This window comes from Bolinopsis microptera, chromosome 13, assembly GCF_026151205.1.
Source record: "Bolinopsis microptera isolate Bmic1 chromosome 13, MBARI_Bmic_1.0, whole genome shotgun sequence".
In the NCBI taxonomy this organism is placed as follows: domain Eukaryota; kingdom Metazoa; phylum Ctenophora; class Tentaculata; order Lobata; family Bolinopsidae; genus Bolinopsis; species Bolinopsis microptera.
Window position 1 is genome coordinate 5,327,264 of NC_087084.1, and position 12,900 is coordinate 5,340,163.

The following is a 12,900-nucleotide window of genomic DNA, read 5'->3' on the forward strand; positions in this document are numbered from 1 at the left end:
TTATTTTAATCGGGCACTCAGGGACTGCAGAGGAATAAGCATAATTAGTAGAATGAATCTGCCAATGACGAAGCCAGCTTAGCTAGCGATTAATTCCCCATTTAAATATATTGTATAACTGCGTCTAACAGAAACCCCTGGCTTCAAATATAGTAGGGGGACTGAGCAATCATTGTTAACGTAGGGGGACTGAGCAGAACCGGATTACCCTGTTAAACGCAACTAAAAACCTTTTATTTTTTAACGACCACTTTCACCGTTCTAGTGAACAATTTTTGAGACCAGCTCTTGCAAAATGGTCATTTATATTTATTAGCATAAAATCAGAATAGAATAACAAGGTTTAGGACTATCTTTATGATTAAGTTAACTTTAAATACGAAATAAACCTCCGAGTTCTAAAAAGCGGAAAAATAAATAACAAGACTCTTGCTTCTTTGATTCTGATACAGATGACAAATGTCAGGTACAGTTTTATCTCTCATCTCTTATTATTATCTAGTACAGTATTGTCCATTATTTTCAGCTATTATTTATTATTATCAAGTTAGTGCCGTCAAAATCAAATTTGTCCTCAAAGTTAAACAATCGATTATTTTTCTATCGTCACCGCACTCTATAAAACGTTTATAAAAATATTTGTTGTGGATATTAGATTTTTTTGTCGGTAAATTTATTAATTTATTAGTAACAAGTGGTGTACTGGCGAAGGATCCGTAAATATTTAATATTTATATTGTTTAATCCCTCTGCTCTAGTCTAATACCTACACTTTTTTGCCTCTTTTTCTTGTGAAAGTGTCTCATCTGATGAACGCCTAAAAATAAAGTTATTCTGTTTATTGATCGTGATTCATTCAGTTGCAGCCAGGCCATGACGCAAGTAGTGTTCCACGTCCTTTTATTCCTCCCTGCATTTGCCTGTGAGTATATAACTAAAATTAGTCACAAATTTCGCAAATTTTTAGTCTACACAATTTAAGTCACATTTTTTGACTTTTCGAGATCATTTTCCGTTCTATTCCAATTATTTGATTATTTAGCTAGTTTTATTTTTCGATTTCGCACATAAAGAAATACTTTAAAGTTTAATGTCAAGCATTTTGATTAAATGATTTTTCGCAATTTGTCTCACGGGAAAAGGAAGTAGGTAACTTGTATGAGAACGTAAAAGCAGAAAAACAATGGATTATTAAAGGTGTAATAGTCAAAGTACAGCAGTAAGAACAGTGATCCCATTATATTAATTATAAGTAATGTAAGCTCAATAATATTCATGTCACTATGCTTGGTGTAGCTTGTTGGGATAGTATTATATAGTACTAGAAACCCGCTAGTCGAAAGATTTGTTCGAGGAAATTTTAAAAATCAGTTATGTTTTAATTTCTCTTCATCATACAGCTCTGTTATACAGTAGACATAATGGAATTTATTTAACAATGGCGACAGCGTTGTTATTATTCGGATTCCCAAAACGATACTTTTTACCGCATCAAAAAATACCAATCACAACCAAAGTTATGAATATAAGTCATAGCGTGAGCGTAAATGTGAGCTAGTTTTGAAGTTATGACGTAGCATACAGCATAACAACGCGCGTAGTTAAGATGTCCTTGCTCGCGCACGTGCATTTTAACGTTGCTACGCAACAGCGCAGTAAACCTTTGCTAAAATAACGACATTATTCTAACGGTTATTTTACCTCACTTCCGACGTTAATTATAAAAAATCTAAAGCCTAAATCAAAATTCTAAGAATGCTATAGCCTATTCCTATCCTTTTTCTACAACCCTGCTAAAAATGGCAAGGTTTCAACTCCATTTGCGAGCTGGGTTTGATTTCACCAGAGGGTCATTTTGAGGTCGATTTTCGGTGTTTTTACTTCTATGTCCCCGTTGCCGAGGAAATTTCGTCAAGTTAAAATTATAGTATAGACTAGAAACCCACTAGTCGAATGCTTTGTTCGAGGAAATTTTAAAAATCAGTTATGTTTTAATTTCTCTTCATCATATAGCTCTGTTATACTGTAGACATAATGGAATTTATCTAACAATGGCGACAGCGTTGTTAGTATTCGGATTCCCAAAACGATACTTTTTACCGCATCAAAAAATACCAATAACAACCAAAGTTATGAATATAAGTCATAGCGTGAGCGTAAATGTGAGCTAGTTTTGAAATTATGACGTAGCATACAGAGATACAGCATAACAACGCGCGTAGTTAAGATGTTCTTGCTCGCGCACGTGCATTTTAACGTTGCTACGCAACAGCGCAGTAAACCTTTGCTAAAATAACGACATTATTCTAACGGTTATTTTACCTCACTTCCGAAGTTAATTATAAAAAATCTAAAGCCTAAATCAAAATTCTAAGAATGCTATAGCCTATTCCTATCCTTTTTCTACAACCCTGCTAAAAATGGCGAGGTTTCAACTCCATTTGCGAGCTGGGTTTGATTTCACCAGAGGGTCATTTTGAGGTCGATTTTCGGTGTTTTTTCTTCTATGTCCCCGTTGCCGGGGAAATTTCGTCAAGTTTAAATTATAGTATAGATATAGGAATTTTAGTTCCTATAGTTGGGAATGAGGTAGTTGTCTGTTCACAGATCGCCCTATAAAACTTACAAGGAAATATTTCCTGTAAATCCTTGGTATATAAGCAACATTTGACAGAGCATTGTGTGGATTGAGCTATGTGCCCATCCTTGGAGAACCCGGCGAATGTCCTTGCTGTACGGCAGTGTTAAACAAGGAACTGAAACCGAGGGGTTCCGTTTAGGCCCTTCACACTTTGTTTCTGTCTAGTTCTAATGTACCGTCACAATAGTGACTTTAAATATATACTTTACTGAAATTTTGGTCTGCTTTTAAATTAGTCGCCGAAAAATTCAATCTCAATAAATTTGGTTTACAACAATTTTAGTCAAAATGACTAAATTTATGGTATAGTACACTAAATTTGTCGTTCTTAAAGTTAAGGTAGATTGCAATAGAATGATAATAATAATAATAATAAGTAGAAATTTATACATCGCTTTATAGCCATAAAGAACTCAAAACCCAAAGATTCAGTTCAAACCAACAATGTTTAAATGCATGTGCAGTTTAAAAGTAATTTAAGTTTGTTGCGTCTGTTCTCTAAGGGAATGTTAAACCTGTAAATGCTCTCTAATTCTTTATCATTATAAGCTAGAGCTTCAGTTCTAGCTACATATAATTGATCATGTGAGACAACAGGCAAAGGTAAAAAAATTCCTATTTTATCAATCCTTGACCCTGGCTTTTATTGATAGTTAAAGTTGAACAATATGCTAATTTTATTTTTTATTTTTTATTTACACAATTTGCATGTGGGCGGTCGTACAGACAGACAGAAATAATCTTTCTAATTATATTATAGACTAGAAAGCCCGTGGTAACAGGGACGAAGCTAGTAGTATTCTTTGAAAGAAAGTTTTAATCCTTTAATCGCATCAAAAAATATTCATCTCAACCGAAGATACAGCCGATTTAAATATAAAACACTTTAAACACAACGTAATTACCACAAAACCGATCAAAATGACGTTAAAACAGTCTTTGCACGTGCATGTGTGCATTAAAACACTGTTGCTATGGAACCTTTTGGTTGTTACCTAAATTCCTATTTTTCATCTAATTTTCACGTGGGCGGTCGTACAGACATACATTCTACAGAAATGATTCTCTGAATTATAGTTGAGATAAACAATTTATTCAAATAAAACCGTGGGTTTTTAGAATATATAATTTCAGCTGGATTGGGATACCCCCTAAGAGACTACAGCGACGAGAAATGTCCAATCTGCTACAACCCCAGGGTCATGAACCTTCCTGCTGAATGCACGCGAGATGAAGCCGATGAAACTCGAACTAAAGGTAGAGTGTGTGATCAAGTTTATAAGCGATTTATATGTTACATACCATAAACAATTAACAAATGGGACATAAAATTACGTTAAAGAAAAGGAAAAATGAATCGATAATGATAGAACTATATATAAGATAATTAAAATGAAAATAAAAACGACTATGATCTAATTATCAAGAACGTAATATGGATATTTCTGGGTAGTAATCTAATCTAAATCTTAGTGGATATTATCTAAAATAAACTTAATGTTGTTCGTTACACTTACAGGTATATACAGTTTATTAGTTTATTGTATATAATTACTGCAGATGTTTATTTACAATTAATATTTTATTTTATCCTAGCGTGCGATGAGGATGAACATTGCTACGTGGTCAAACTTGGAGATGATTATGACTTAATCAATTATTACAGCCATGGCAACTACCATAAAGGCTATAATGCCGTATTCCTCTGTGCCGACCACAATGGTAAGCATCATTAAATGTTTATGAATTATATGATATCCTTTCCACTTTTCCAGTGCTTCATGATACTGATAGTAGGTATGTTTTAGAATTCTGAAACTTTAAACATATCTAACATAATCATTATTCATTATGATATAATACATATTATATGTACCTGTACCAGGTACCTATACTTGTAAGTTGTATTGTCTAATATCTAATAAACTAATAATATTTAGTAATCGGAATAAATTAAAAAAACAATTATTTTATCCTTTATGTTATAGGAAGGGCTAATTTACATCGACAAGGAGTTTCGATTAGAGAGGTGGCATTTACGACTGCTCCACCCACGGGCTCAACTAGTAAGTAATCAGCGGGGATTGCATGGTTGCACAGGATTACACAGGAAATTATACAGGATTACATAGGAAATTACACAGGATCACACAAGATTATACAAGATTGCACAGGATTATATACAGGATTACACAGGAGTATCTATACAGGATTACACAGCATACAAATTAAATTGTAGGCCCACAATTTACACTTCCTCTGAGGTTAAGTGTATTGATTTCTCTTGGAGAATTTCTCTTTACACTCTTAACTTGCGAACAAATTGAAGCAGCAGACTTCAGGCTATAAACTAAATAGTTTTTACACATGAATTGTGAATTCTGAACAACCAGTTTTACGTTTACTAATTTAAATTAGTATAGTATCATGAGTAGTACAGAATTTAGTTGTATTAGCTTACATTTCTTCTTGTCGTATTTTTTGTTGTTTTGAATTTTTTGCAATTACATTTTTGGGTCATATTTCGTAAATTTTATTTCTCTGTTTTTGTTTTAATGTTATTTTAAATTTCTTTCCGTCGTTAATTTTACACATGTTTAACAATTTTATTACAGAACTGAAGAAGACGTAGTTACGTGGAATGATTATTTCAATTCAATAAAGTTTATAGCCTAAAGTCTGCTGCTTCAATTTGTTCGCAAGTTAAGAGTCTAAAGAGAAATTCTCCAAGAGAAATCAAGTTCAAATGCGACTCATAAATATAGCCCCCTTGAACTAATTAAGTGTATTGAATTTTAATTTTCTTAACCTCCCAGCTCCGGTACCTATGACATTGGCCGATTTCAAAGAATGGGTGACAGACATGATAGAAACAAAACCGGAAATGGTTTCGCTAACCGTGATCCCATCAATGGCTGATGGACCCATCATCTGGAAACAGACTGTTACCATCTCTTGCAACTGGACACCCGGAATTCGAATGTATGGAGATATAGTGGTGGGAGAAACATTAGAATCCATTTGGGGCGATGAACAGTACGGAGAAATTGTTGACCTCGAAGGTAAAATACAGTTTTTAGTTCGTCTTACCTGTAACATGCCCTGTTTAAATAGATATATCAATGTTCGTCTTGGTAAGATAACACACGTACTGCTTAGATCAGTTAGATGTATGAGCAACTTTTACTAATAAAGAAGCAATAATGCCTATCTTGATTAATAATTAATAATTAATAAATACTATGAAATATTTTTGAGCCGTTAAAACAGCTTCCTAAATTTTCAGATCCGGATCAAAGAATTTACTTCGTTTCTGATGACGATATAGGTGAAGCTATCCTCATCATAAAAGATGTTACTAGCGCTGATACAAGGCAATTCGGATGTGAGGTCTCTCGCAAAGGAAATTCTAACAACATCACTCTTGACATCATTGGTAACTAGAATTTGCTTTTGTCCGTTTTTTATTTGGTCCCGGCCTTTATTTGAAACCTTAATTATTACACATCAATATTTTCGAGCATTGACAAATGCTTTCAGACCTTATATCTGTCAAATTATCACTGCATCTTGAGGGCACAAATAACTCTTGACTTGTAATCAATAGTCATGTAAATCTGCTTTAACCAAGAAACTCTGCAGAACCCCCCATGGCTGGAGTAGTCAACTTCGTTGCTGTCCCTGAATCTACCACGGTTGATCTTACTTGGGATCATGTCGAAGGAGCCTCTAGCTACAATGTAGGATGGCGAGCAGTTGGTGCTCCCGACTGGAACACGGTTAGTTAGTTCTTATTTCTCGACGAAATTCCTGAGTCTTGGATATAAAGTAAAGCTGTAAACGTCGAATCAGTCTTTCAGTCGGTTTATTTCCATGAACATATGGCAAATTGTATAATGTATAAAGAGATCTAAATCTTTAATGTTGAATTGAACTTTCCTCGAGACTGAACGCAGTGCAGCAATCTGACTAAGGATATTACAGGTCGATGTTACAACCAACTCTCACCAATTTGTAGGTCTATCTGTTGCCTCCAACTTTGTGGCCAAGGTAGATGCTTCCAACGCTGCCGGAATTAGAGAGGGAATTGAGCCTGCTGAGACTTCCTTTACCACAAAGGATAACCGTAAGCGTAAATCGTTTATTTTTTTGATAAAAACTTGTATCTTGTGAAAAAAAAGGAAATATAAACTTGTAAGAGAACGTGAAAGCATAAAAGCAGTGGATTATTACACGTGTAATAGTCAAAGTACAGCAGTATGAACAGTGATGTCATTATATTTATATTAACTATAAACAATGTAAGCTCAATAATATCCATGTCATGTATGCTCTACTGAAATTTTGGTCAGCTTTTAAATTAGTCACCGAAAAATTCAGTCTTGATAAATTTGGTTTACAACAATTTTAGTCAAAATGACTAAATTTATGGTACACTAAATTTGTCGTTCTTAAGGTAGATTGCAATAGAATGATATGCACAATGTTTAAATTAAAATGCATGCGCAGTTTAAAAGTTATTTAAGTTTGTTGCGTCTGTTCTCTAACGTCTTAACGTAATGATAGGAAGTTAAACCTGTCAATGCTCTTTGACTCTTTTATCTTTATGAGCTAGAGCTTCAGTTCTAGCTACATATAATTGATCATGTGAGACAACAGGCAAAGGTCAAAAAATTCCTATTTTATCTTAATCCTTTACCCTGGCTTTTATTGATAGTTAAAGTTAAACAATATGCTAATTTACATATTTGCATGTGGGCGGTTGTACAGACAGATAGAAATAATCTTTCGAATTATATTATAGATAAACAATTTATTCCTATAAAACCATGGGTTTTTAGGATATATCTTACTTATAATTCAGAGAATATACGACCGCCCACGTGCAAATTAGATGAAAATAAGAAGTTGCATAGTAACCATAGTAACGAGGGTTATTACACGCACGTGCACGTGCATTGTATCGTTTTTATCGTTTTTGTTGTTATTACGTTGTGTTCAGCGCGAGCTACATCTTAATCGGTTGTATCTTCGGTTGTGATGGATATTTTTGATTTGATAAAAACTGACTGAAAAAAATATAAAAATACTAGCTTCTTCCCTGTTACCACGGGCTTCATAGTTCTTAATAAAATAGTTCTAAATAAAAGGATTGTACACAGATATCATTTGGTTAGCTGGACTTTCGTAAACTCAAGAAAGAGATCACGTCGATTAATATTTTATAAGGGTAGTACACGATACAAATTTGAAATTTTGAAGTACATTTTTATGTATTTTATATGTTGTGATAGAATGTTTGATATTTACCCACTATATTTCACAGGGTGGATTAGCCCACAATTACAACAGAGCTACAGCCTAGAATTAAGTCAAACCCTGGAACTAAAGACCACCATGAATCAGGTTGAAGCCCCCATAACCGTTTATTTTATTTTCCCCGAAGACGAAACTCAGTTCATCAACTTCAAATGCACGGATCTTAACTCAAGCAGATGGATCCTCATGATCAAACAATGCATGACTGACTCGTGGGATGCGGCCCAGCCCCTGAATGGAGTTTCAAGTGACCAGATAAAAGTGTGGCGAATCACCCGAACAGAGACCAGCTTGCTAGTGGAGTGCAATGGTGTGACTGTCCTTATCTTCAACTTCGCGAGTGACTACAAGGACGGTTTCTCAAGCTGTCATAGCTTCTGGACTAGGCATTCCAAAGCGATCAAGTTTAACTGGAGTGGCGGATTGTATAAAAACAACGGGCATTTGTCCATGAGAACAGCTGTAAATAAGGGTATATATTTTGTTAACATTCATTAACTAATTTTGGTCTACAGCATTTTGGTTTGATATTATAATAAACCACGTGCAAATTAGGTAAAAAAGAAAAAGGTTGCAAAGTAACCATAGTAACGAGGGTTATTACATTTACACGCACGTGCACATGAAATGATTTTTCAACGTCATTTTGATCGGTTTTGTTGATGTTAAGTGTTACGCTGTGTTTAGTACGAGCAACATTTTAATTGGCTGTATCTTCGGTTGTGTAGGATATTTTTTGAACTTACTAAAGTACTAACAAAAAATACTATTAGAGTATTAGCTTCCTCCCTGTGACCATGGGTTTTCAATTATAGTCTTACTTATAATTCAGAGAATTCCCTTTGTATGTACGACCGCCCACGTGCAAATTAGATGAAAAATAAGAAGGTGCATAATAACCATGGTAACGGTGTTCAAAAGCTCACGTGCACGTCATGCAAAGATTTGCGACCGGCATTTTGATCGGTTTAGTCGAATTACGTTGTGTTCAGTGCGAGCTACATTTTAATCGGCTGTATCTTCGGTTGGGATGAATATTTTTTTTATGCGATAAAAACTGTCTACCAAAGAATACTATTAGTTTCCTCCCTGTGAGTGTGACCACGGGCTTTCTAGTCATATATAATTTCAGCTGGATTAGGATACCCCCTAAGAGACTACAGCGACGAGAAATGTCCAATCTGCTACAACTTGTTCGGGGGCAACCTTCCCGCTGAATGCACGCGAGATCAAGCCGATGAAACTCGAACTAAAGGTAGAGTGTGTGATCAAATTTATGAGCGATTTATATGTTACATACCATAAGGCATAAACAATTAACAAATGGGACATAAAATTACGTTTAAGAAAAGGAAAAATGAATCGATAATGATAGAACTATATATAAAATAAAGATAATTAAAATGAAAATAAAAACGACTATGATCTAATTATCAGGAACGTAATATGGATATTTCTGGGTAGTAATCTAATCTAAATCTTAGTGGGTATTATCTAAAATAAACTTTATGTTGTTCGTTACACTTACAGGTATTTACAGTTTATTTAATTAGTTTATTTAATTAGTTTATTGTAGATAATTGACATACGTTGCATGCCACTTTTCGCGCGCGAAGCGCGCGCCGCCGAAGGCAGATGTTTATTTACAAATATTCTATTTTATCCTAGCGTGCGATGAGGATGAACATTGCTACGTGGTCAAACTTGGAGATGATTATAACTTAAACCATCGCAGCAATGGCAACTACCATGAAGGCTATAATGCTGTATTCTTCTGTGCCGACCACAATGGTAAGCATCATTAAATGTTTATGAATTATATGATATCCTTTCCAGTGCTTCATGATACTGATAGTATGTTTTAGAATTCTGCAACTTTAAACATATCTAACATAATCATTATGATATCTATATTAATATTATATGTACCTGTACCAGGTACCTATACTTGTAACTTTGTAAGTTGTATTGTCTAATATTTAATAAACTAATAATATTTAGTAATCGGAATAAATTAAAAACTATAAAACAATTATTTTATCCTTTATGTTATAGGAATAGCTTATTTACGTGGAAAAGGAGTTTCGATCAGAGAGGTGGCATTTACGACTGCTCCACCCACGGGCTCAACTAGTAAGTAATCAGCGGGGATTGCCATGCAGTTGCACAGGATAATTACACAGGAAATTACACAGGAAATTATGCAGGAAGTTACACAGGATTACACTAGATTATACAGGATTACACAGGATAACACAGGAAATTACACAGGAAATTACACAGGACATTACACAGGATTACACAAGATTATACAGGATTACACAGGATTACACAGGAAATTACGCAGGATTACACAGGATTACACAGGATTGTATGCAGGGTTACACAGGATCATATGCAGGATTATATACAGGATTACACAGGACATTACACAGGATTAAAACAGAGGATTACACAGGAGTATATACAGGATTACACAGGATTATATGCAGTATTACACAGCATACAAATTAAATTGTAGGCCCAAAATTTACACTTACCTCTGAGGTTAATAGAGTTTTGACTTTTAATTTTCTTAACCTCCCAGCTCCTATGACTACATTGGCCGGTACCAAAGAATTGGTGACAGACACGATAGAAACAAAACCGGAAACGGAAGAGAGCGAATACGAATTACATCCGTCAGATGCAACTCACGAAGGGGATCAAGTTCTAGAAAAATGTATATTTGAAATTGAAGCAGCGATCCGCCATCCAACACAACAATATGGTTACGTCTTTTCTCGTGGTATATACGTCAGACTCGAGGCTGATGACATGTACGAACAAATCTTACTACACTATTAGTATAGACAATAATAAACATGATTTATCATGATTGAGCAGTCGCAGAGTTACGCACACTCTTCTAAAAAAGATAGCATGACTCGGTGTACTCGACTGAAGCTACATTCCATTTCAACATTCTTATATAACTCGGAAGTTGTAGCTACATACTAAACCAATCAATCATAACAAATGTCAAATGTCAATATACCAGGAACATGCCGGTAGTATCGGAAGGTTTTCCAAAGTACGTTGATAGCATATTGCCGGAACTGAGCGGGAAGATAGAAGCAGCTTTTACTGACTACGATAACGCTAGAACTTTCTTCTTTGTTAATTACGACGAGAAATCGTAAGTTCGTCATTTATTTTGTTTTTAAGCATTAAGGTTTTTAAAAGAACGGCCCCGGCCTCTCTGTCATCTGCAGTTTAAGCTTATTGTGTTTAATTAAGTCACGTGATAGTCGAGTGTAATGTGATTAATATGGTATTCATAGCTCCGTACGACAAACTGCAAACAAATTCGAACGAAGCTGACGATTGACAAATTTAAAATCTCCGAAACAACAATCTCGATCTGTCGTATCAATCATATTTCGTTTGAACATTCCGGAACCCAGTTCATGTTCGTATTCATATTTTCACAACATGACATACAATATAATCATAATTATAAGTCCCTGTAATACAATTGTGTATTACTATCATCATCGTCTATGTTGATATTTCAGGACAAGGCAAGTGTACAGATGGGACTGGCTCTACTCTGAAATGAAAAGGGAGGATGAGAGGACATTTGCCGCTCTTCCTCAAAATGATATCAAGGGGATCGCCAGGTTAGTTTGAGCCGCGCAACACTAACAACACGTGCAGCACTAACATTAACAACACGGGGGTTGTGCAAAAAGGGGGAGGAGGATTTCTACAAAATGACGTGAATGAATATTTCTCACTGTCTAAATTCATTCCATGATTATGAACATGAGTTCTCATTTCTAATATGCTGGTCCCTCAGTTACCGTAGCAGTGTTGCGTTCCTGTTTGCAAACGAGTACTATGAGTGGACACCAAAGTTAGGGCTGAACAAGGAGGGTAGAAAATATAACAAACACGATGAACCAACGAATGAAAGTGGAGCTTTTGATGCTTTCTTACAAGGCTACCACCACAATGGCAGAAACAACGTACCGGAGGTAAAATAACTTAAATAAAGCAGTCCTGATTTAATACTAACAGTCAGGGCCGGATCGTTAACATATTACAAATACATGAAGGGAGGGCCGTTAATTGGAGAAGTTAGTTTAAAATATGGCTTACGCGTACGCAATATTATTGAATATGTGAACGACGTCTTCCACTGCACTGCAAAAATTACTCATGCGGGGATCCCAGGCTTCATCATCATGTTCATAAACACATTGACATTGTGATTGAAACCGATTGAAGATATGATGGAATGACAGGCTGATCAACGCCTCCCAGTAAGTTACGTGTTGATGATGCTCAGACAATTAATACATGAATAATACGTATTTTAAAAACACTAATAAAATACGTATTTCAGAAATACGTGCTGCTCAGATCAGACGTAATGCATGGCGGCAAGATTCTACACACCTACTCATATCTTCGCTTTGAAGAGGAAATGAATCTCCACGTGTGCGTTGACCATAACGATCATAACGCACGTACATAAGTTAACCATTGTCTGTAATCAAGCGTACATAGTTCAAAACGTTAAAGTTAGACCACGAGACTTTTAAATGTTGTGCTACTTATACTTATAGCTGTTCAAATATTTTACTTGAAAATATAGTTTAATCATTGTTTTTTTTTAATTGTATGGAGCTTCTGGTATAGACTATAGATCGAGTAGATATATGTAGTAATATAGTGCGTATATTTTAGCTTTACTTTATAATTTATATTAATTAGTTAATTTAAGATCAATAGAAACCTAAAACCAGTTATGAGCATAGTAAATCTAAGATGTATCTTAATGAATTGATTACTCTGCTAAGTGCATGCATAGTTGTTTAATAGTTGATAGTTCAAAAGTTTGTAATTTGTAAACCAAGATTTTTCATTTTGTTCGTCGAAAAAGAATAAAATCA

The 12,900-nt window shown here is 34.9% G+C and overlaps 2 protein-coding genes across 3 annotated transcripts in view; one reads left to right on the forward strand and one right to left on the reverse strand.

The window, feature by feature from the left end:
* LOC134825481 ((Lyso)-N-acylphosphatidylethanolamine lipase-like) overlaps positions 1–12,900 on the reverse strand; it is a 112,031-nt gene that overhangs the window by 80,322 nt on the left and 18,809 nt on the right. The window lies entirely within an intron of this gene.
* LOC134825479 (uncharacterized) lies at positions 857–12,853 on the forward strand. Of its 2 annotated transcripts, none has more exons than XM_063837694.1 (17): positions 857–922; positions 3,776–3,898; positions 4,238–4,363; positions 4,630–4,707; positions 5,458–5,703; positions 5,928–6,077; positions 6,284–6,420; positions 6,626–6,767; positions 7,968–8,432; positions 9,093–9,215; positions 9,629–9,751; positions 10,016–10,093; positions 10,548–10,779; positions 11,001–11,138; positions 11,518–11,622; positions 11,802–11,979; positions 12,351–12,853. In XM_063837694.1, exons 1-17 carry the CDS (start codon positions 874–876, stop codon positions 12,480–12,482), a joined length of 2,625 nt encoding a protein of 874 aa, XP_063693764.1. In that variant the 5' UTR covers positions 857–873; the 3' UTR covers positions 12,483–12,853. The 2 variants fall into 2 exon arrangements, with proteins under 2 accessions (XP_063693764.1, XP_063693762.1); XM_063837692.1 differs by having other exon boundaries at positions 865–922; positions 6,626–6,773.

Bases quoted from the DNA above. Each gene is read 5' to 3' on its own strand.
- LOC134825479 (XM_063837692.1), top strand. From the start codon at position 874: ATGACGCAAGTAGTGTTCCACGTCCTTTTATTCCTCCCTGCATTTGCC. The intron at 4,708-5,457 runs GTAAGTAATCAG...TTAACCTCCCAG, and splicing joins TCCACCCACGGGCTCAACTA to CTCCGGTACCTATGACATTG. The intron at 9,216-9,628 runs GTAGAGTGTGTG...ATTTTATCCTAG, and splicing joins CGATGAAACTCGAACTAAAG to CGTGCGATGAGGATGAACAT.